At 44.1% G+C, this 25,378-nt stretch overlaps 1 protein-coding gene across 1 annotated transcript; it reads left to right on the forward strand.

Moving 5' to 3' along the window:
* SLC19A2 (solute carrier family 19 member 2) lies at positions 1-25,073 on the forward strand. Its single transcript, XM_034789592.1, has 6 exons — positions 1-314; positions 4,377-4,985; positions 12,438-12,660; positions 15,148-15,340; positions 16,573-16,714; positions 17,680-25,073. The coding sequence occupies exons 1-6, from the start codon at positions 135-137 to the stop codon at positions 17,818-17,820; spliced, it is 1,488 nt and encodes a 495-aa protein (XP_034645483.1). The 5' UTR covers positions 1-134; the 3' UTR covers positions 17,821-25,073.
* Positions 25,074-25,378: the final 305 nt, after the last annotated feature.

Here is a 25,378-nt window from a genome sequence, read left to right on the forward strand (position 1 = left end):
AGTTCGAGCGGCGGCGGCGGCGCCGGCGCGGGGCTGGAGGTGCCTTTGACAGCGCGTGCGGGCGCATGGCGGTTTCTCGGTGCGTGAGGCCTTTGGGCGCCTCGCGCTGAGTCGCGAGCCGCCCCGCTCCCCGGATGGAAGCGGAGGCCGGGCTCCAGCTGCCGCCTCTTTCCGGGCGGGCTCCCCGGGGCCGCTGCTGGGTGCTGCCCACCGCGCTGCTCTGCCTGTACGGCTTCTTCGCCAGCCTGCGGCCCTCGGAGCCCTTCCTCACCCGCTACCTGCTGGGGCCGGACAAGAACCTCACCGAGACCCAGGTACCGGCCCGCCGGGGGCGCGGGGCTGCGGGGGGGGGGAATCTCTGCGCCCCGTCCAGGGATCCCCAAACTCCGGATTAACGCAGAACTCCCGGAATTGCATCTGCACCCCCCTCCCCCCCGGGCAGAGTATCCCCCTGGGGGGAGTGAGGGCAGCTGTGCACAGCACCCCCCCCCCCACCCAATGGCGCAGCTCAGGTGGTGACTGTCTGATGGCAGGGGGTCGTCTGGGATTGTAGGGAGACAAAATGGAATCACCCCGGTGGAGTTTGGCTACTGCACCCCCTGCTGCAATGTGACTCCTTGTTAGTGTGGTGGTGGTGAGGTTTTTTTGTTTGTTTTGTTTTTTTGTTTTCTAGCTAGTCTTCAGGGAGGCAGTGGTGTCTACATATTCACTTGGGGCAGCAAGAGTCAGGACTTCAGCTCTGCCACTGAGTCTGTCTATGAACTTGGGAAAATCACATCAATTTATGCCTCCCCTTCCCTTTCTGTAAATTGGGGTAATAGCTTTTGTAAAGTGCTTGAGATCATCCTGTTAAGCGCATTGTATACATTCAGTGTATCATTGTTCTGCAGGACGGCGGTGACAGGGGTTAGTAGTGTAAGCTTGCCCTATGTTACCCTCCTAACATGCCTCAACTTGAAGCTGGAGAGAGTATGGCTAGGTCTCTTTCTCACCCCTTTCCCCCTCCTCCCCCCGTGGGTTTTATAAGCAGTGAGATAGCTATCTTAGTGTAAATCCCAGTGGAGAGAAGACACAGGTAGTTTTTACCCTGATGTAGCCTAGGTAAGGTCAAACCCAGGTGTGGGGTATAGCATTATCCTCCCCTAGCTACATTTTGTTAAAAACTACTTGTGCCTTGTCTAGTAGAATTTTTACAGCAATATAAGAAACACGCATTAGTTGTCTTGCTGTAAAATGTCTTTTTTTTTTTTTTTTTCAATGTAGACATAACTGCCCTCTCACTACTAGATATAGGCTCGGTCTCTGACCTGTTCTTGGCCTCTCTGACCCAGGGAAAGTGTATAGGGGCATTTAAACTTAAAAATAAAAAATCTGAAGTATTGGGGATCTTCTTGTCAAGTAGATTTCAGTACAGTGACTCTTGATCAAAGCTGATTGAATTCAGACTGGTGATTTGGAACAGAAATGTTGGTTCGTTTACATTCTCTCTCCCTTCCCATTGATAACTAGTTTCCTGGTGTTCCTGGCCTGTAAATGTCTGGGAAGTACCAGGAATTTAAAAATAATTCTGTCATGTATTGAGAATGCAGGTTTTTTTTAAATAGATTTGTACATGGTTTAGGGGCAGCAGATGATGATTGGTGTGGCTTTGGACATTGCTGCCTGTGTGCCTACAAGATGATGGAAATGCCACAGAGGCAATAGTTGGTTCCTATAATGCAGACAGCATGCAGATTAAGGCTATGTCTACACTGGCAATTAAGTGATAACTTTTGTCGTTCAGAGGTGCTACCCTCTCCACTCCCACCCCACGGAAGACACCGCAGAAGTGTCAGTGTGAACACCGCATTGTTTGCAGGCATGCTCTCCTATTGACAATGCGAATGCTGCTCGTTGTGGGTGGAAGTATTTTTGCAGACAAACAGCGGCTACGCTGCCTGACTTTTAGCGACACAGCTAAAAGCTGCGTAGTGTAGACGTAGCCTTAGAGCATCCTTGGGATCTGAGCTCTGCAGTTCAGAGGGGAGCGCGTATGCAGCAGTATACAAAAGAGTAAAGGTGCTCCACTTGTGAGAACTCAATGGCTGGTCTGTTAAAAGGTGGCCAGGGCTGTTTGCTTGGGGTAGGGAGGAAGGACAAGGAAGAAGTCTGGTTGGAAGAGCTGCTTGAGAGAAGTCTGTGGGGTTAATGGGGAGTTTTGGAGGAGGATCAGGATGAATAGTAAGGTCTATCCAAGGTTACTGAAGACACTTCTCTCCCTCCTCCGCACCCCTCAAAAAATTCTGCCATCACTGATCTGTAGGAAATGCCTGTACTCCTGGTGGATTTTGGTTTTATCTAACCTTGGTCCACCCCCCACAATTGGAAGTGCCAGAGTACAAATTGAGAGTAGCTGTTATTGGGAAGAAAATCTTCACGGGAGGATCTGCTCTCCCAAAATACTAATGTCCATGGCCTAAAAATTAGAAGTTTAAAGGGACACTCACATAAGTCACACTTCTGTCTGAAAATGTATGCACTATCATTCTAAATTACACTTAAGATTGCTATAAATATTTACAGGGAATTATTGCAATGTAGGGCAGGAAGAAACCTAGAGAGGTCAAGGTCCAAATTTCTTGGTCAAAATAGAGTCGAGATCCAGACTCTAGAGAAAATAATAATAATGATGATAAATAAATAAGATTTTGTGGTCTGTTCAAAAGGATCTGACGATCTGAATTTGGCATACGGTCTGCCTATTAGCTATCCCTGCCCTATGCTGGGGCAGGAACAAGTATTCCTAGTACCTCCCTCTTTAACCTGTTCTTAAAAACCTCCAGTGACAAGGATTCCATAACTCTGTTGGTAATCTAGTCAAGGTCAATGACCCTTATTTGTGATCTTCTATATCCCCCAGATCCTTTCCTGCAGTTCTATTGCTTAGTTATTTATTCCCTATTTTGTGTTTGTGCAACTGATTTTTCCTTCCTAAGTGTAGTACATGTCTTCATTGAATTTCATCTTGTTGATTTCAGACCAATTCTCTAATTCTAAACCTGGGCTCCAAAGTGTTTGCAACCCTTCCTGGCTTGGTGTCATCTGCAAATTTTATAAGGATACACTCCACTCCATTAACTAAGTCATTAATTAAAATGTTGAATAGTAACAGCCCTGAGAGAGCCTCGTGTGGGACTCCACTAGATAAATCCTTCCCAGTCGGACTGTGAACCATTGAGAACTACTCTGTTAGTGCAGTCTTTTAACCAGTTATGCATGCGCTTTATAGTAATTTCATCTAGACCACATTTCCCTGGTTTGCTTAGGAGAATGTCATAATGTATAACATAATATAGTTTGAGTGTTTGACAGCACTTGGTATATAGTCAATTTCCCCTTTGTTGGTGTTTATAAAGGTATTCCCAACAGGGAACCAGAAAAACTTGTACAAATAATCTTAAAAGGAATTTTCTAAAGGCTAACTTCAGGGCAGGCTTTTTAACTGATCCAGAGAGAGTGTGAGTGTGTGTGTATGTATGTATGTATGTATACATGTCAACTGTTTCATGTTGATAGTGACCACTGTAACTGGTAATGAATTTGCTACTGATTAAAAGTAAATGTCAGTTGGTGACATGGCAAAGTAGTAAGAGAATCAAAATAGAGAAGCAACAGCTACTACTATCTCTTCACTAACGAATGAGCAGTAAAGCATGATCACTTTTTGGTTAATAACATTAATAGTAATGTTCCTCTTCATTGGAGGAATGAACAAATGTACTAGTTGCAGGTTCAGACCTAAACTTGCCCTTAGCTTAATTAGTGGCTAGGATACTGGATTATAGTCTGGCATCCTGACCTCCTGGGTTCTGTTTCTGGTTCTGCCACTGGTCCGTTGTGTGACTTTGGACAAGTCAGTTTCCTTGGATGTAAAATATATAATGATTTATAAATATATTATAAAGTAACTTATTCACTTCTGTAAAGTACTCTGTGATCTGCACCTGGAAAGCCTTATGCAAGTACTTAAGCATCTACATAGTAGTCTGGTATATGGGTGTTGCATTTCACTAGTGGATGAAAATTATTGTATTTGTAAAGCACTCTGGAAATTCTGGGGATGGAAGGATATGTATAAATTTAAGTTTTTTATTCTAAGTATCCAAACTCAAATCTACTGTTACCTCTAGCTCCCTGTACAGCACTATCTAGAGGTAGAAGGGAGGGATGTTGCATTTTGAGTATATTGTAGAGATTATTTGTTGGCATTGCTGGGAAATGGTTTTACCTGCTGTTTCTTAAATGTCTGTGTTTAGGAATCTTTTTCTTTGAACTTTCAAATACACAGAGTTTACTTTCCCAGGTGATTGGTTAATGGCTTGCTTTTCTTCTTACAGGTTTTCAATGAAATTTATCCAGTATGGACCTACTCTTATTTGGTGTTGCTGTTTCCTGTATTCCTTGCAACAGACTATCTCAGGTACAAACCTGTAATCCTCCTCCAGGGACTGAGCCTTATAGTGACATGGTTCATGCTGCTCTACGCCCAAGGATTGCTAGCTATTCAGTTCCTTGAGTTCTTCTATGGATTGGTGACTGCTACGGAGATTGCCTATTATTCCTACATCTATAGCATTGTGGATTTGAACTTGTACCAGAAAGTCACCAGTTACTGTCGAAGTGCCACCCTGGTGGGTTACACTGTGGGTTCTATCTGTGGACAGGTTCTGGTATCGGTTGCCAATTGGTCTCTGTTCAGCTTGAACGTCATCTCCCTGACCTCTGTGTCTGTGGCTTTTGCCACAGCTTGGTTTCTGCCAATGCCACAGAAAAGTCTTTTCTTTCATCACGTCTTGAGAGGCCAGGTCAGTAGGGAGATGACAACTCCATTTTTACAATCTAGAACTTTAATCGGAGATGATCCTGCCTTAAAAAGAGTCCCTGGGTGGGAAGACATTGAATCGAAAGTTCCCTTAAATGTAGAAGAGCATTCTGCAAAGACACAGGTAAGCCATGCTGTTGTCTTCCATTTCCCTGGAACATGTCACTATCATGGCCACCTTGTATATGTAGTGAACTGTGTGTCTCAATTACCGGACAGCAAAAGGTATCCCTCTTCATCCCCTCACCTATGCATGGCCCAGGAAAGTTCTTTCCTGGCTTCCTTTTGATCACACAGTATTGTAGTGCAGTGGTTTTCAAACTTTTTTTCTGGGGACCCAATTGAAGAAAATTGTTGATGCCTGTGACCCAACGGAGCTGGGGATGAGGGGTGTGGGAGGGGCTCAGGGCTGGGGCAGAGGGTTGGGGTGCAGGGATGAATGCTGTAGGGTGGGGCCAGGAACGAGGATGTGGGGGGGGGCTATGGGCTGGGGCAGGGGGTTGGAGTGTGTGTGTGTGGGGGGGGTCAGGGCTCTGGCCTGGGGGTGCAGGCTCTGGGGTGGGGCTGGGGATGAAGGGCTTGGGGTGCAGGAAGAAGTTCTAGGTTTGTAGCGGGCTCAGGGTTGGGGCAGGAGATCGGGGTGCGGACTTACCTCCGGCAGCTCCCGGTCAGCAGAGTTGCTAAGGCAGGCTTCTTGCCTGTCCTGGCACCATGGACCGCTGTGCTGCGTGCTGGAAACAGCCATCAGCAGGCCTGGCTCCTAGGCGGTGTCGGAGCAGGTAGGCACTAGCCTGCCTTACCTGAGCAGCACCACCAACGTCTCAGGGTTCTGAGCCAGGCGACCCAGTGCCTTACATGCCGCGATCCAGTACTGGGTCACGACCCGAAGTTTGAAAAACACATGTAGTGCATTATTCTTGCAGGTACCTGGTCACTTTATTTAAAATTCTCTAGTGCTTTATATTACCAAAGAGGAAATTCATATTTCCATTCAGTTATTTAAGAAATGAAACACTTTTTTGGGGGGAGGTGGTGAGAACCTTATGGGTGCCCAAAGTGCAGTTAATACACCCCCATGGCATCATAATATGCAGCTTGCAGCTGCCACCTCAATAACTGAGTGAGGGGGGGAAAAAAACTGAGGAACTATAGCAAATTCACTTGCAATGAAACTCTAATCATTTAATCTGGCCAGGAAGATACTGAATCAGTACAAGAATTTAGGGTTGTGTGCACTAAGTTCTGATGCAAGCCTGTGGGAGTATTTTAAATTTGTCCAGTTGCCCAGTTATATAACTAACTTATTACCACTTGGCATATGTAATTGCTGTAACTGGACTCCAACGAACATAGTCCTATTTTTTTGATCCCGGAAGTTTCTTTGTACTAACTCTGCTGAAATTCTTTATAATGAGTGACTATAAATCACAGCAAACGCTTGTGTGTATACACTGTGGTACAGGTATAAGATCAGTAAGTGACAAAGAAGTCCTTCAGGAGGGACTTGAAATGAGATGAGTCAGCTTGATGAAAAGATGTTAGGAGCTACAGGGGAGAAAGCTCTTGCACTGTTATTGGTGATATTTGCATCACATTCCGAGGGGCAATCCAGACCAGGGAGGGGATGTGTCACCGCTTGCTCTTCAATCTTGGGTCGCTCACAGTAAGCCTGCCAGCATGCAGATCACACCCTGAGTGTCTGTGTACAGTCACAACCCTGGTCCAGCAATTCTGACCCCAGGAGCCTGTCAGGAACACTGTAGTCACACTCTTGTTTCCAGCAGCCTTCATTATTACTTGCAGGTTGACCTCAACACATTCCCAGTCCCAAATATGTTCTTCACTACCCAACCCCCTCCTGGACACTCCAGATATTATAGGTTTGTTGCCCAAGTAAGGGGTCAATGTACAACAGTTTACTACTTGGAGTTACCAAACAATTCAGTTTAAACACAATACTAGATACTTTTTAGTTCCCAAAAAGCATTTTCTTTGTTTCTCTTGTAACCATTTCTGACTTTAATGCCTTATATTTGTACTCAAAATCACTTTGTACGTAAAGAAACTTTCTATTCTTTAATTTAAAACTAAACAAGCTAGACTTGGCTCAAGGTAAATCCTTATCACCTGTTCCCAGCAACAAGGATGACCGAATTCTTAGGTCCGAACCCCTCCCAAAAGTCCAAAGGCTTGTTCCTTTGTTGTCTTAGGTGAAAAAGAGAGAGAGAGATCCCCAAGTGTGTATTTGCCCCTCACTTTTATAGTCCAGTCCCCCTTTGAAGTAGATTCTTCTGAGGATTAACCCTCAAAGCAAAGTTTATTCAAACAGTAAATGTGGCTATGTGGAGTCTGGGGGTGAAGGTGTTCCCATCCTCTTTCTTCTCTCTTGTATATGCTGAAATGCAGCTTTGCACCATCTCAGTGTATATGTAAATAGAGGTAAACACATTCCTTTGTTTAGGACAGACCTGATAACCACGGCTTTCTAGTCAGGGCTGCATGGGTTTGATGATGTGCTACCAACATCATACAGGGGAAAATATGCAACTTGACATATAATGTTGCTACGTACACTTTACCATGATATCATTGATCAATGAGTTTTTAGGTTTCAAGTGATACCTCAAAAAGCATATTTTGTGCAAAAATGATTACTCTAGGGTGTGACTACAGGGGTGCGTTTGGTCATAACTTTGATCAGGCGGAGGCTGATGCAGAATTTGAGGGGGGTATGGAGAGACCAGGCCCATAGGGTGGGTTAGAGTAAGTTCATGGAGAGTTTTAATACAAATAAATCACTTTCTAGCTGGATCCTGAAGTGAATGGAGAGTCAGTGAAGTTAAGGTTGGGGCAAGATTCGAAGTAGTACAAGCACACACAAGAATTTGGACTGTATCACTCTTGCACATGCTGGAAAGCTGAGGCATGAGAAGTCCCTGCAAAAGGGAGTTGCAAGGTAAGATAAAATCCTGCATGAGAATTTCAGCAGAGCTAGAGTCAGTATGGCTATATAATGTGTCAGTCTCCCCAACCAGGTTTCTCTTCAAATATTATCCCTGGCAATGAGTGGAAGGAGGGCAACAATGTTGGGCTCCATTTTAGCCAGAAGGGTTTATCCTTTCATAGGCTACCGCTGAGAATTAAACCTATTAACATTCCCGGGAATTAATCTTACCCAATCTAACAGTTTTGCAAGGCCCCTTTACTGAGAGAACTGGAGGAACCACTGAGCATAGATGAAGGGAAGTCTTTCTTTTATTTTGCTGCTTTTAGTGGGATGGGGTGGGGGAGTTACTGGATCACTCAGGTACATGTAATGGACTGTTGAACAAGTGATCTTGATCAAAAGCCTTCCTCCTCTCTAACCTTCAGCCTGGGGATTTTTTCAGTCAGTCCTAACGGTATCTGGACTATTTGTCCGCAGTGGCATCAGCAATAGGATAGCACTTTCCTTGTCTGTTTCACTGACCATTTCATCTAGCAATAGCTGTAAATACCTTCAGAATTCTTCTACTTGGGAGGAAAGGATATGTTAAGGGAGTCGAATGTGAGCAACCTGAGGCAAGGATCCTGTCTTCCATTGCAGCATACTCAATATGCTGAAAACACTCAGTAATAAAAACATGTCATTCTGTGCCGTTTGATTGAGGGATTACTGAAAAAATATCTTTTTTTTTTTTTTTTTTTAAATGTCCTGTAAGACAGGAACAAGGAGGCCTTGATGGAGAATCTAAATAAAATAAAGGGAATGCTCTCTGAGATCAACTACAGTCATCTAGGAAGTTAAATTACACCAGATATTTAAATACTGAGGCTCCATTATTATCATTTTTTAAAACCAAAGTAGAGCTGAATAACATTGCTCCATAATGGTTTTGCATGTTAAGATAATGGCAGTTAAATCTCAGGAGCATAACCTGATGGCTACAGGGTTCAGGGAAGAATTTTATATCTTCCCCGTGCAGCACTGCACAATTAAAAAAATGTTTAGGGGGAACCTGCCTTCTGAAGCATCCAATACCTGCCACTTTGGACCTGAAGAATCAGTGGCTGCTTCCTACATAGCAAATCTGTTCCTTAACTTTCCTACACCTAAATCCAGGCTCTATCTGAAATCCTCTGCTCAGGGCAAGAATAGAAACAGCATCCACTGTTTTGTGCTGATGTGTCCTCAAACTGGTTGTGTTTTGTCATTAGAAAATTGCATTTGTTTGCACCCATCCAGAGAACAAGGATCTAGACAATTACTGAACTTATTGCAACTGGCAGAGCACCAAGAAATCATTCCATAGGGAGTGTCTGATGGCTACTAGAGCTGAGCAGAAACTAGAGCAGTGGTCTCCAACCTTTTTAAGCAGAAGATCACTTTTTGAATTTAAGTGCAACCCAGGATCTACCTTCAAGGAAAATGTAGAAATAACTGTAATTACACACACCCTTGCCCTCCCCCTTCTCTGAAGCCCTGCCCCACTCACTCCATCCCCCCCTCTGTTGCTCACTCTTTTCCCCCACCCTCCCTCACTTTCAAAGGGCTGGGACAGGGTTGGGAGGGTGTGCAGGCTCTGGGCTGGGGCCGATGGGTTCAGAGTGTGGGAAGGGCTCTGGGCTGAGGTTAGGATGCAGGAGGGGGTTCAGGGTGCAGGCTCTGGGGTGGAGTTTGGGTGCTGGAGAGCTCTCAGAGCTGGTGCAGGTGGGGATGTGGGGTGCTGGCTCGGGGGGGGCTCAGGCAGAGGGTTGGGGTGCAAGGTGTGGGCTCTGAGAGGGGGTTGGGGCAGAGGTTTGGGATGCAGAAGGGTGTGGGGTGCAAGCTCTGGGGTGGGGTGCAGGGTGGCTCAGGGCTGGGATGCAGGAAGGGTTTGGGATGCACGCTCCTGCAGGTGCTGCTTACCTGAGGCAGCTCCCGAGCGGTGGCAAGTGGGACTAAGGCAGGCAGGCTGCCTGCCTGCCCTGGTCCTGGCCCTGCGCTGCTCCTGGAAGCAGCTGGCATGTCTGGCCAGCAGACTCCTGGTGTGGGGAGGGGCAGGTGGCTCTGCACACTGCCCCTGTCCAAAGGCACTGCCCCTGCAGCTCCCATTCACTGTGGTTCCCCGTTCCTCCCCCCCCCGCCCCCGAGAGTGGCCGTGCAGAAGAAGAGGAAGTTCCGTCCCTCCCCAGCCCGGATGGGGCTCTCCTAGCAGCACAGGGGAAATCAGACCCACCTCTAGGAGCTTCCCTCAGGTGGAGGAAGCTCCATGGCTGCTGTCTTCACAGCCACGCTCTGAAGGCAGCATAACCACAGAGCTTCCTGCAGCTTGGGGAGGTGTCCAGTGGTGGGTCTGATCTCCCCCTGAGAACAGTCGTGCAAGGGAAGAGGAAGTGTTGTCCCTGCTCAGCCCCACTGGGGCTAGCAGCTGGACCCTGATGCACAGTAGGAACCCTGCCCCTCCTTCTCCCCTACAATAGCTAAATTTCATGGTGGAGATCTGATGTCATAGTTCGTGACACGTTTTTCACAGCCTTGAATTTAGTAGGGCCCTAGCCATGAATGAACCATGGGCAAGTCACTTAACCTAACCATAATGTCCACTTGTAAATGTACTGTGATCCTTGGATGACAGGTGTTGTTTACTGTCCTATTATTGCCTCAGTGAAACCAAGCATGCCAGCTGCCACTCACTTTGTAGCATTGTAGGATCAAGAGAGTGGCTGGAAGGGCTGGTAGTCTGTAAATCTCTTGTCTTCAGTGGCTCTGATTCATGTGGGTCTGAGAATCCTGGCCTGGTCATTCCTGAAAGGTGAGAGAAGCTGATCATTATTGAGCAGCTACTCTCTCCTTATACAGCAAACATTATGCTGGCATCAGTGAGGTACTTTTTGCGTCAGAAAGCTAACATCCCCCTCCCACACGTAGTCTCGTTCACATTCAGCATAGCATGATTCAGGGAGGAGGGTTGTCCACAGTAGAACTTTATCTCTTATTTTTTTTAACCTCAAATTACATGAAAACAATATTTAGGTTGCAGAGTCCAGCACTCAAAAGTAGAGAAATGCCAGTTTTACAATTGCCTGGGTAACCTTAATTTGGCCCTCTTGTGCCGACACATTATGATAATGTATAATTGCATGATCATATACTGTTTTTTCCCCCACAGGACCCCTGCTTCATTCAGTGTACAGAATGGGTGTATAAGGGAGTAAAATTAAGATTGCACAGACCACCATAAATATGGCATTTCCTAACTTTCAGGGGCTTGACTTTTTTCTCAACCTTAACATTCTCAGCATTTTTTTTTTTTTTTTTTTAATAAATGTAACTTGCATATAAAACCTCCAGTTGCTAATAGGTATCACGGTAGAACTGGGTTTTGAGGACTGTGAAGCTCCTGCCTTGTCCTTCAAATCAAACTAGTTCAGGAAGGGCATTCCATGCATAAGGGGCTGCTGATGTCCATTGCGGGGTGGGGGGTGAGAGGGGGGGTTGGGAAGGAGGAATCCTAATGGTGCTTATATGACCCTTAATGGTTTTGGGAAGAACCCTGCAGTGTCTTGGTACAATTCAAATTACTCTGTACAGTTCCTGCATACTGTTGTTTTCATTTGGCGTGAGGAGTTGCTAGATTTGCTACTGAACCAAAGTAGTCTGAAATCTAGCATCTCTATTACAAAGCAAGCTAGTACTAATTTTCTCTGGTGCTGTTCACATAAAGCAGTAGGGAATATAATTCCATGTTGGATACTAAAGTAACCAGCCTCTCTGATGGATAATTAATTTCTGTTCTCTCCACCCAAGGCAAACACTTAAAAAATCTGTCCCCTGTAACTTCTCTACCCAACCTCATTCTAGGTGAGCTGCATGAGAAGAGACCTTAAGTTTCTTTTTCTTCACGCAGTCCAGCAACTGTGGTTGCATGAAACTTCTGCTCTGCAGCTCCCATTTCTGTTGAAACAACCTTCTTCAATCTTTGCTCCATAGACTCTCCATCACCCTTCAGATCTCCTCCAGACAACATATCTATGATTGTCTGAGCCTTTTGACCTATGTAATTATATTGCATCTCTTGATAAATGGCGTATGAAGCTATGTAATAGGGCCACTAATTTAAATAATTGTAATCTCTAAAAACTGATTTTGTGGGAAAGTTCCAAATACCTGCTTCGGAAAACTTCCGTGGTTGCTCTCAAACTCTTACTACTTGGTTTCGGGCTCAAATCCAGGTCAGGTTGGCAATGACTTGAAGCTGTTATTTGATATGACTCTGTGGCCTGTGTGATGTAAGTTGGTAGCTTCTGTCCAGTTCCTTGTGAATAGGGTGGGGAGGGAGAAATCAGTCTCTCCTCCGCCAAACTAGCAGTAAATTGACCCTTAGAGCACAGAGGCCAAGGTTTACCTAGATCATGGAGAATGAGCTATTTCTTCACCTGTGTAGGGCTAGGGTGGGAGAGCGTGTCGCTGGGACAGCCTGGTGGGGATGCTTTGTTGCCTGCTGTGTGACAGACTGGGCTCTTGCTCTGGCACTTCCTGCCAGTGATACGTGCACTTGTGGAGTAAGGGGAATCGTTCAGAAATGAATTTTTTTTGTTTTTTAAATCTGTGCAGGAGCAGAAAGTGGAGATCTCAAAGGTGCTCAGAGAGCTGTGGCGGGACTTCCTGCAGTGCTATTCTTCCCGGCCTATGCTCTGCTGGTCTGTGTGGTGGGCATTCTCAACTTGTGGCTACTTCCAGGTAATAAACTACACGCAAGGCTTGTGGGAAATGGTGCTGCCTTCTCAGAGGTTCGAGATCTATAATGGTGGCGTGGAGGCAGTTTCTACGCTACTAGGTAAGCTACCTACTTAACTCCAGTTTCAAAGGGTGCATGTCACAAGGCATCTAAACACTATAACAAACCACAGAATTAGCATGTTACGTCCTTCAAACTGAGTATTGCCAAAACAGGTCTGTTGTTGCAGCGCTTCCTATCATGTACAGGCGAGAGAATGACACTGAATGAAATTTTCATTGGGTGAGTTTCATGTGAATTGTCTACGGGTGACTCAGCAGCACTGCGCTGATTTTGTAATCCAAGAGGTAGGTATTGAAATGTTGAAATACCTGGTCTTTCTACCTGCGATGTGCAGTGTTACAGGACCCTCCCAAAGCAGTTGCAGCTCTGGAATGTTTTAACAAAACTCTCCAGGTGTATGACAGATTCCCTGTGTACTATTAGGTGTTAACATGACTGCCAGTTTAAATGCCGTTGAGGCTATATGGCTGCATTGCTCAAACAGACTGAGCTACCATCATTTTTAGTTGGAAGTATTGGAAGAAACTTGTGAGCCTCAAAGTAGTCTGCCCTGTATCCTCAGTTGCCAAAAGTCTTGCTTGACTGAAAGGGTCAGGTAAGGCATAAGTGGAAAAACTTTTGTGTAATAGAAGAAGTTTACTGGACATTCTTTGTCACAGCTGTGGGGATACTTTTAATACTGCTCTAATGTGTTCACTCAGAGGAGCACTAAATGATACACAACGATGGCATCTAATGCAGTATCGCCCTCCTAGGTTAGTTGGGGAAACTGAGGCAATAAATATGAATGGCCTTGTATTCCTTCCCTTCCCCAGAGGTGCTGAGCGCTTACGTGGGGTTCAGTGGGAACAGGTTGCTCAGCACCTCTGAGGACTAGATCATAAGAGACTTGGCCCATGACAGATCATCACTTTCTAGGCACAGAACCCAGCAGGTTTAATTCCCACCTCTCTGCCTTAACCATTAGACCACCTGCCTCCATAGTGCTCGGCCAAGTTTAAATAAGTAACAGAACAAACCTGACTGCTAGAGTACAGTACCTCCTGATGATGGGGTCAGAATAGCTCACTCTGGTCTGAGCCGGAAGATTGTATGAGAACGAGTGAAACCGCTACAGTCCGGGGCACCAGGGTTACTCTCTTGCAGAGCTAGGGTGGGATTTTCAAAAGCACTTGGTGCTGGCTTGACTTTATTCCCATTGAAGTCTAGTAGGAGGTTACCATAGACTTCAACTAGAGATGTGTTAGGCCAATGATGAGTACTGTTGAGAACCCTACTCTGTTGATTTTCATAAGGGTTTGGACACAGTCTCACATGACGTTTTCATAAGCAAACTGGGGAAAATGTGGTCTAGGTGAAATTATTGTAGGATGGGTGCACAACTGGTTGAAAGACCGTACTCCAAGTAGTTATCAACGGTTCACTGCCAAACAGAGAGGGTATCCCATGGGGGTCACTCCTGTGTTTTTGGTACTAGTCAATATTTTCATTAATGACTTGGCTAATGGAGTGGGGAGTGTCCTTATAAAATTTGCAGATGACACCAAACTGAGAGATTACTAGCACTCTGAGGGAGAGGATTAGAATTCAAAACGACCTTGACAAATTGGGGGAACTTGTCTGAAATCATCAAGATTAAATTCAGTAAAGATAAATACTTCGCGTAGGAAGGAAAATCTCAAATCCACAACTACAAAATTAAGGATTACTGACTAGATGGGAGTACTGCTGAAAAGATCCTGGAGATGATAGTGGATCACAAATGGAATAAGAGTCAACTATGTGATGCAGTTGCAAAAAAAACTAACATTCTGTGGTGTATTAACAAGAGTGCTGTATGTAAGACATGGGAAGTAATTGTCCTGCTCTACTTGATACTGGTGAGGCCTCAGCTGAAATACTGCATTTGGTTCTAGGCACCATGCTTCAGGAAAGATGTGGACAAATTGGAAAGAGTCAAGAGAAGAGCAACAAAAATGATAGAAGGTTTAGAAAACCCAATCTATGAGTAAAGGTTAAACAAACTGGGCATGTTGTCTTGAGAAAAGTCTTATCAGGCTCCCCCTCAGCTTCAAATATATCGGGAGCTGTTATAAAGAGGACAGTGATCAATTGTTCTCCAAGCCCACTGAAGATATTACTTCTTGTTCGAGGCCTAGTCTACAGCAAGGGAGATTTAGGTTAGATATTAGAAGAAACTTTCTAACTCTAAGGGTTAGAAGCACTGTAATAGGCTTCCAAGGGAGGTTGTGGAGTCCCCGATCTTTGGAAGTTTTTAGGAACTGATTAGACAAACACCTGTCAGGGATGCCTCAGGCAGGGGTTTGGACTTGATGGCCTCTCAAGGTTCTTTGCAGCCCTACAATTTCTGTGTGTGGTTTTAAATGTGCACAGTAGTGGAGCTCCCCTTGTGCACATCTCGTATATTTAGACATTGGTTTCTCTTAATCTAATGCACAGAAGGTTTAAGCTGAATGTCTGAGCAACTATCAAGTTGTATTTTGTTTTCCTTTCTACTTATAGGAGCTGTTGCTGTATTTGCTGTGGGTTACATAAAAGTATCCTGGGCTACCTGGGGTGAGGTGGCATTGGCCCTGTTCTCCTTCCTCATTGCTGCTGCTGTATATGTCATGGACACTGTTCGTAACATCTGGGTGTGTTATGCCTCATATGTAATCTTCAGAATTGTCTACATGCTTCTCATCACAATAGCAACGTAGGTATTTTAATTTAAAAAACAAACCAAAAATAAAACTTTGACAAGATTATAGCTGTCTGTCTCAAAACTGGCTTAATGTTTTGCATGTAGAAGATCCTTGCACAAAAGGCACTGCCAAGTTCTTTACATTTGAGCGTTGACAAATTGCCTGCAGTTCAATGGCAGACCTGGGAATAGAACAGAGGTTTTGTGATACTAAAGTCATTGTTTATAAATACTGGGTAGTGTTACCTGTCAGTGAAATGTTTTTCCATAAACATTGTTTGTTTGAGTGAAGCCATAGGGAGGGGAAGAGGGACAAGTGCTATGCCAATAATACATGGTCAAAATTTAGACATACCAGAAGGAAAATGAGATGATATTATGTCACTTGTGGAGTGGAATGCAGCAACTGTTTAATCAAACACTGCAGCACAGGTTAGCTGGGAAGTGAAGGAAATACTGTAATCCACTGTAAACTGCAGAGGGAGTTTTCCTCAGTAGGACAAATTGGAATCTGGCCAAGACAACCAATAACAAGTCTCCTCCTTAAAGGAGGAGGGTGGGAGTCAGTGCAAGCGTGCCCCCGTCTGGCCAAGCAGGGCATGAGCCCAGCTCACTCAGCTCAGCGAGGCTGTCAGTCTGTTTCTGGTGCCCGGGATACCCTCTTTGTTCTCAGGTACCACAGGGGGTTGGTCCCTTCATCCCTGGGCAACTCTTTAGAAGTTTGCTGACAGGAGCTCCTTTCTCCAGCCTGCTTACTCCTCTGATAGCCCCTGCTTCCCAGCCCTTGTATCCCCCCAGCTGCTGAGCGACTGCCAGTCAACAGTGGTTGGCAGTGCCTGTATTAACCCTTTAGTTGCTGGGCCAGTGTGGAGTACATACACCCCGTGCTAGTGGGTCTTCTGTATGACTTCTGAAAGATGGCCCCTTCCAACGGCACAGTGCCATTCAGGTACCAGGAGAGAGTATTTCAGTACTGACTCAGATAAAGAGTGCAACTTACTGAACTTCTGAAACTGTTTTCTGCAGCAGTTTGGGTTCCCCTGTGACATTTTCCCCAGTGCTAGCCAGCTGTGACCCTGCTTAGCTTGTGAGATGTGATAAGATCACAGTGCCAAATGATATGGCTGTGGAAATATTTAGCCAGTTTATGAATTAACTTTTCACCCTACATAGTTTTACCCTGAAAGGTTCCTTCTTCCTTTTTCCTCCTGTATTCACATTTCTCCCTTTGGTTTTCTGCTTAGGTTCCAAATTGCTACCAATCTAAGCATGGAGCGGTACGCCCTGGTGTTTGGTATCAATACTTTCATTGCCTTGGCTTTGCAGACTTTGCTCACCTTGATTGTTGTTGACTCCAGTGGTCTTGGGCTAAACATATTCACACAGGTAAGATCACTGCTTTATCTTTACTAACTGGGGAAGAACGAAGGGATGTAAATCAGAATGTGGAGCCTCCCTCCTGCTTCTGTCATCTGTGGCCTGGTCCACACTAACCCCCCACTTCGGACTAAGGTACTTCGAATTCAGCTACGTTAATAACGTAGCTGAATTTGCGTACCTTAGTCCGAACTTACCGCGGGTCCAGACGCGGCAGGCAGGCTCCCCCGTCGATGCCACGTACTCCTCTCGCTGAGCTGGAGTACCGGTGTCGACAGCAAGCACTTCCGGGATCGATTTATCGCGTCTAGACAAGATGCGATAAATCGATCCCAGAAGATCGATCGCTTACATCCGGACCAGGAAGTAAGTATTGACGTACCCTGTGTGTGATTCTGATCCAGGTCATTGCTGTTCAGAGGGTGTTCAGTGACCTGCTCTGTGACCTTGTGTGTGGAGAGAGAAGAAAAATAGTGTTTCAGTTCTGTTGCTAACAGACAGTTGTGTCCATGTTACAGAACCACAACCACACTTAGCACCAGTTGGCTGCCTTGTTAATTTTCTCTGAGTAGTCAAGGATGGAGGCTGAGCTCCCATCTCACCCCATTAAGACAGGGTTTGAGGAACAGGTGTATGGGAGGGCTGGGCTGCCACTGTTCTATTCTAGACATCTTCCTGTAGCCCTGTGCAAGTGAAGCTCCTGTTTAGTTCAGTGAGAGGCTTTTCTGTGCGCACACTGCGGCATTGGCCCCTTTTAGGTAAGCAGCCTTGGAAACTAAACTGAATTTGTCTAGAGTCTTTCACCAGTTCTAATGAAAGTAGTGATTAAATCCAGATAATGAACTAGATGCAGCACACTTCATTCACCAATCCTATTTTTAAAAAAAAAACTGAATATTTTTCCTTTCATATAAGGATGGAGAGGAGTGGATTTGTTAACCTTTAACTTATCAGTTTTCTCTCCCACTCTGCAGTTCATGATCTACGCTAGTTACTTTGCAGCCATATCGCTGGTGTTCTTGGTCAGTGGCATATACAGTGTTATGAAGAATTACAGAAGACAGGAAGAGATGCCAAGCAGTTCTACTGCAAGCCCTCCTCAGTGCAGCGAATGAGGACATATTCAGCTGTGATGTATGAAGATGAAGTATTTATTAGTGTCTTTGCCATTTGTTTTCCAAGGCAGTCATCTGAAGTGTAATTTATACTATATTAGTAGCACACATCAGAGGGAAAATTATTTAATTAGATCTTACGTAAGTAAGAATAGACATTCCTTCTCAAATGCCTTTTTTTTATTGTTCAGTTCCATGTGTACGGAGGTGCACTGAGGTATCACGAGTTTGCTCAAGAGGTGAAAGGCTAGTGAAACCTGGGGCTCTCAAGATCATCAATGCAAATAAGGCTTTGTGTGTGTAAATGCGCCCTCCATCCACCTATCAGTGTTTGAGCACGAAAAGCCTGGAGCTGCTACAGATCAGTTGTGAGGTTCACTAGCAGAGCTCTGTGTGTGGGTGGTGGTGGTGGTGGGGTCCAGGGCTGGAATAGCATAGGGCATGCTATAGGTCAAAATGGAGGTACATTGGCATAGCTGGCATTGTGCCTTACCCATGCTGTTACACGCACACTTCTGAGTACTGAATATATTTTAAATTTGAGGTTTGTATGTCTGCATGTTTCTTCATATTGCTTGTACTATTTCTACCTGGTCTGCCATCCCGTCTGTCAGAGTATCAAACGTAGCTTTCCTTGGTTCTCTCCCCTGAAAGCTAAAATGTGTTCTGGACTAGCCTTCTGACACCAGTGAGTTGGCTGTTGGCAAATACATTTTGTTCTGGGTAAGTCCATGCTGTGGCTTGCTTCAAAAGGACTATAATGCTGGAGAGAACCGAAGAAGCTATCTATTTGCCCAGAATACTGGTCTATGGGATCATGGATGTCCTTTAGAACTCTTGACTCCTGTAATGCAAAGGCCATTGACCTTGAATGCTCCAGTATAGGTTACTATAGTACACTAGTACTGGGAATGAAGTTGAGTGACTGCAGTTACTGCAGTTTTTTCATTTAAATACTCACTTCTTTTTTCTTTTAAAACATTTGGTGACATCCTATTGTGATTAGGTCTGTCCATACTTAAACCCTTCCCCCTTTCTAACTGGACAGGAAAACTCAATGCATCCTAAAACCTGCCTTTGTTTTGCAGTCTGGACAACTTATGACTCGCCTGAGTAATTTGGAAAAGGAAATACACAAAAGATTGCACTGCTGTATCTAAATTGGCTCTTTGGGGAGGGTCAGTTGCTATGCTGTATGCTTCCTATCCAGCTGATTTTACCATGTTTACTCACTTCTGCCTTTATTTATTTTATTTGTAAATGCAACTGAGGTTTCACAGGGCGGAAGAATTTTTTTTCTGCTGAGAACTGAGAATCGTCCATGGGGGATGTTGGGAAGGGAGATAGTTCCATGAGAGAATGCTTTTTTTACAAAGTGAGCCACAGAATTGAGTGTGTAAGTTCATTATTCTCCTGCTGTCCAGGACCTGATCCATCTCAGGTTTGAGTTACTTTAAAGAGTCCAACAAGTATAGATGGACCTCAGGCAAAATCCCAGGATCTGGACTTCCCCAAACTTCCTGATGTTTGAAATCTGATTTCTTAATGTTTCCTGGGGCCATTTTTGCTGACATCTATTTGTATGTAACTTAGCTACCATATCCTGAAAAAGAAACTTGAAAGGAACATTTAAGTGTGTTTTTTAAGAAAACTTCTCAAGCAGTGTTAGAGGGTAGGTTTTAGGCAAGAAGAAATAGTGATTAAACATAATTTGATAACTGTTCTTGGAAAACAATGGCCATTTCACATGCAGCCCCTTGTGATATAATCTCAGCCTGGTTGCAGATGATACAGGAGCATGGGGATGAATACCCAAAAGAGGAAGCTGAACCTCCTAGCTGTGGCTCCCGGGTGGGGAGGTGGGAGAGGAGACATGGTCTGGGATAAGGGGGTCAAAGCTGGGGATGGGGCTGGAGCAGAGCTGGGAACGGAAGGACTAGGTGGTGTTCCCTCCCCACCCCTGTGGGGGCTGGCCTGGGCCCCACCATGCCCTCTCCCTTCCTTCCTCCCTCCTCCCCGAGCGTTTTGCCCCACAGTTTGGGGACCTCTGTTCTAGAGTGATGTTACTAATGGATTGTGGCAAGATCAAAATGTCTATAGGACAAAAATTATTGCCATGTCTGTTTTAAATATATGGTCACTTTACCTACATTCATTGGTTTAAATAATTATAGTGTATCTTAAGCCTGGAAGTCCTTTTCAGGTTCTTATGCTATGCCATCACTGTGGTATCTGAATGCTGCAGTGATGGAGTATAAGAACCTAGATGGAGGAGGAGATTTGTTTGTGGAAGCAAAGGTACATACATATGAAATATTGCAAACAAGACATAATCATGGATAGGACCTTTTTATTTGATTTTGTTCTGATATTACAGCAACTTTTATCAAATAAAGTATTTTACACAGTATTTCCTAAAATGATCTTATCTGTATTTCAGCACCTTGCTTATCTTGAGCATTGCTATGGCAATGGGCATGGCTTTTTCTAATAGTTTTTATGTAACAGGAAGTGCGGGGGTGGGTGAATTAAAAAGGAACCACAGCTAAAACAAATCTTGGTGGATGGCAATTAACTATTTACTGTTCTTGGTAGCTTTGTAGATGTCAGTATAGGAAAAATCTTGTGTCCTAAGACACGGTCTCTACTCTGACCTCTTTGGGCTGCTTAGCAATCTAGTTTTAGTAAATATTTATTCAGCAAGGGTGAAATTCATTTGTAGGTGGAGGGCCCAGTAAAAGGGTACTGTAGGAGGGAACACTAGTCAAGGAGCCACAGACACATCCGCTGCATGGGAGAGGAGAGATCACTGGAAAGCAGGTTCCAGAGAGGCAGGTTCAAGGAAGAGCCACTGAATGGATGCGTGTGACCAGGAACCCTCACACACAGAGAGCTGCCACCACCCCAGCCCACAAACTCTACAAAATAACCCCCCAGAGAGAGGTTGTGCTTCAGTTCCAGTCTAAGGGTGGAGGTGGCTTGGCTTTTGCGAAACCTGATCCAGTAGAGTGAGGTTTGAGGGAGAATGTAGGTGCTCGAAGAGTAGCTGTTGCTCTGTGTGACCATTGCTGTATAGTGGCCACGTGAAGGACTCTTGCATCGATGTAAGTACTGAAGACATGAGCCAGAGGCCTGAGCATCAAGCAGCAAATATCCCAGGTAAGAAGTAGAGGTCAGCCAGAAAGGGGAAATACTTAAAGTAGGTTTGCTGGGTCCACATCTGAAAACTAGGTGGGGAGACAAAAATAGTGCTGTCTATGTCACCACCACTACATTCACCAGCAAGCAAAAAGGAGTTATGCTACCACAGTGTGTCTTCTCTATAACCAACTCTTAAAGATCATTACCTTGGGATCTAGACTATTTTTAATTAGTTTTATGTACTACACCTCCCCCTGCCAAGTCTTCTGGCTTTACAGATGCTATCTTGTTTCAAAAAGTCTCTCTCATATTTAATATATGGAAGAGCTGAACAAACAAGGCAAACGTTCACTATACAAGCGAAATGAGGAAATTGACAGCACACACAGTCCCATTAAAAGCAAGAAATCTATATAATGTAATGTAGAATAGTGTGCTTTTTTTTTTAAATCGTGTGGATGTTTTTTTGCCCCAAATTGGTGGTGTCCCTCTAATTTGGAAAAGGGTTGCTTTGGTCTGGGACTGTATTGATTTGTTGTATCCTAGTGCCACCTAGGGCACCAATCAAATTACTGGGACACCAAACAACACTTACAAAGTGCAAAACTAGTGATCCTGGAACACTTATTGCTCTCGGAATACACATGGTAGTGGGCACTATGCTTGGTAGCAAGTATATGCAAGTTTGGGCCAATAATAAGGGAAAGGCAGAACATCATTTTCTAGTACTTCACTTTTACAAAGTGCTTCTCATCAGAGTTCTTAAAAGTACTTTACAAAGGAGGTCAGTATCATTACTCCCATTTTCCAAAGGGGGAAACTCAGGTGCAGAGATGAAGTGATGTGCAGGATCACCCAGCAGGCCAGTGGTAGAACTTAATTCCTTATCTTTAATCTGAAAATTGATGACAATAGTTCACCCTTCTGCCTTACCTGGATGACTAGATGAGCTGATTTAGCTGGGTTTCCAGGCAATCTAGGGGATTAAAACCTGATGCTTCAGGCTAGATTCAGCTGTGATGGTGAACTATAAAGCAATGGGTGAGATTCACTCAATGATGTGTCTCCGCTTGGCACAAGAATCCCAGTGGAAGGCAGTTTGTCAGGTAGGAGGTCATAATTGCAGCCACAACTATCCATTTGTAGAGAGCTCTGGAGATAGTGAAGCTCCAAAAGTGCATGGGTGTGGCTAGGTTTGCAATGAGCCAGCAGCCACTGAGGGCATTCCTGGAAGCCCCCAGCAGAACTTAAAACTAACATCTCCCAGGGAGCAACCCTAGTGGGCAGGGGGATGGAGTGGAAACACCTTGAAGTAAATCTGGAGGTACAACGTGAACTTCCCTGTACCAGCTATGCCACTTGCTAAAGCTTTATAGTCACAAGCGTCTCCTTTTTTGGTAAGTCTAGTATTGCCTGTGGGAAATTAGAGCAGGCTTGATGCAAAGTCTGTAATGTGAGTTGTCATGTGAAAACAGTGTGTCTCAAGTGTTCTGGTCAATAAGCATCTATTTCAGTCTAGCTAAAGGTGACATCTAACCAATGGTTCTCTGTGCTGTCATCACTTGCCCATTAAAATTGTGTTTTGAAAACCAATGGCATGTTTACCATAAGTGCTAGGAGACTTTCAGAAAAGAAGTAATACAGCAAGTTTAAATTGGCTATTTAAATGTTACTATAAGATTTGTCAGAATTAGTGGAGCCCTATATTATTTGCAAGGTGTTGACAGGTGCTTAGTAACAGTGACATGCTCCCAGGAACCTAAGAATGCTGCTGATAGCCACCATTTCAAACAAAAGGGTTTCTAGTTCATAATGACCTGTTTCTATTTATACATTGTATGGCTGGCTTCATTGCCATGCAACAGCTACCAGAGCCTGCTAAGCACAAAGATACACTGTGCTACAATCTACAGGTATTATTTGTTTTACGCTCTATAAACATCAGACAACCCAGGATTTAACTGTAAGATGTTTTGGTACTTAAAGATCTCTTTGAATTCTTTCCATTCTACCCCTAGTCATACATGTGTCATGAAGTTCCTTGAAATTTGTGGAAGTTATTAATTTGTGTTAACTTCACACTTCAACATTCTACTCCTAACTTCATTTGAATTTGATCAGTGTTCATTGCCAAACAAAACATGTTTAATACACAATCTGACAAATGTAATCTACATAACCTCAAACACTGATGTAATCCTAAATCATTTAAACCTATTTAAATTTATACACTAATGGTCTTCTCTTAAAATGTGTACTTCCACAGTAAGTCATACAGTTATAACAAAACTTAGTACACTGAAATTCTGTGGCCTGTCAGAGATCTATTAAGGTATGTCTCATAACAAAATTTAACTATATAACCAAGAACTTATTTCAGTTGGCTTATTTGCACTTATGAACATAATTATTGGACTATTGTGTATGAAAAAGGAAGTGATTTCTAAAGTTTCTCAGAATCTTAACTCAGGATTTTTTGTTAATGCAATTTAGAAATGAACATCAAAAACTGTCACTTCATGTTAACCCAGTTGGTTGGGTTGGAATACTTATACTTAGCACTCAACAGTTTTCATCTCTACCTGATTTTTCACTGCCCTGCACTTGTAGCAATTTACATGTATGCAAATCCATGTTGCAATGGTTTAAAATGACTAAAGCAGTGGAAGACAAGATCCTAGCTATCAGTGATTTAAAAGGTGGGTAAATAAGTACCTTACTTTTAAGAATACTTAGCACTTATATGGTCTTCTAGACAGTATTTGGTCCTGCCATGAGGGCAGGGGACTGGACTCAATGACCTCTCGATGTCCCTTCCAGTCCTTGAATCTACGAATTTATACAGTGTGTTTCCAAATAAGGCACAGAATGGCTCAGTGACCTGCCCAAAATCACACAGCAAGAAGACAGTGACAGAAATGTGAATTCTTGCTATCTAACTTCCAAACCCTACTTTAGATAACTAATAATATTCACTGAGAACTATTACATTGCAGTGGCAGTTTAAACATCATTATAGTATTGCCAATAATAGAGAGGCATTCTCACTACAAGCTACTGTTTTTCAAATTTTTGCATAAACTTAAGCCCATAAGGCATTTTATCATGTTTAGTAGTAGTGTCTGAAATAATTTTTTGAGTTGTTATATATATATTTTTTGGTCATTTGTTTAGATGTGTGAATGAGAGTGATATTTTCCTCCATTTAAGCATCTTCAGTGTTCTTTTTGTGCCCTTCTTGAGCACCTTACATCTGATGAGCTCAACAACCTTCGCAAATAGTGAGATGCCCTACACCCACTTTCTGAAGCAGCTAAGCTCCCCTATTTTACAGCTGGGGAAAGAGGCGGGGGAAGGAACTTGCCCAGGGTAACATCGTGAGTTGGTGTCAGTGCCAGGGTTAGAACCAAAGGCACATGGAATTCTTTAGATAAGTACTTCTCAAGGGCTGGAATATGACCTAGAAGTAGATTGGAAGAGGGTGGTTGGTGAAACACATCTCATTGATGAGAAAGCAGAAAAACCTTTTAGTTACTAGGGCCCAGAAAGAACCTGGGCAAGGGAGGGAAGGAATAGCTCCCCCTCCTTCTGTTCCTGCAGTCTCTACAGCCCTTCTCTCAATCCTACTGCAGGTCTTTGCACCTCTTTTTTCCCTGCTTGCCAAGTATCAGATTCAGGGCAATGAAAGTGGCACATCAGGTTCTGTGGAGATAACCTCACCACCTTTTGGAGTGATCCTATCCAGAGCTGAGGGCTGTGTGGGCACGGTGAGGAGAGGAGAGGCGAGGCACTTCCATCAGAAGTCCTAGCCACTTGTAGTACCCAGAAACCTCTAGTTGTTTCTTCATATGATCCCTAACAGATTGTGGGATTCTGGACCACTGATCGGTGAAGCATGCTGCCAAAAACTGTCATTTAAAAAACTTGCTGTGAATTAACTTTGTGTAGATAGCTGTGAAGTGATTTGATTTATAAAAAATGATGTGATAGTGGGGGTGGTAGAAATACTTAATGGAACTTCTGCATTGTTGTCCTTCTCCCTTACGTTCCATCCCAAGTTTGTATACATGTATGTATATTAAATTAAACTGCTGTTTGCGGTGTTGTTGCTATCCCGGTCTAAGGATATGGGAAAGGCAAGGTGGATGAGGTAATATCTTTTATTGGACCAACTTCTGTTGGTGAAAGAGGTAAGCTTTGGAGGCTCACAGAGCTCTTCTTCAGGTCAGTTAAATTGCTGTGTGGGCTGGGGCATAGCAAAGGAGTCCAGCAGGGGGAAGGCTGCTAGGCCAGTTACTAAGTCAGGATTTTATCACCAGTCTTGTAACATTCAAGGTTTCCTTAAAGCCCCAGTTCCTGCAATTTTGGGAGATTGGGCTTACTTTTTTCTTTTTCTTTGAAAAAGTAATTTTCTGTG

The sequence above is a fragment of the Trachemys scripta genome, chromosome 1, assembly GCF_013100865.1.
Source record: "Trachemys scripta elegans isolate TJP31775 chromosome 1, CAS_Tse_1.0, whole genome shotgun sequence".
Classification (NCBI taxonomy): Eukaryota; Metazoa; Chordata; order Testudines; family Emydidae; genus Trachemys; species Trachemys scripta.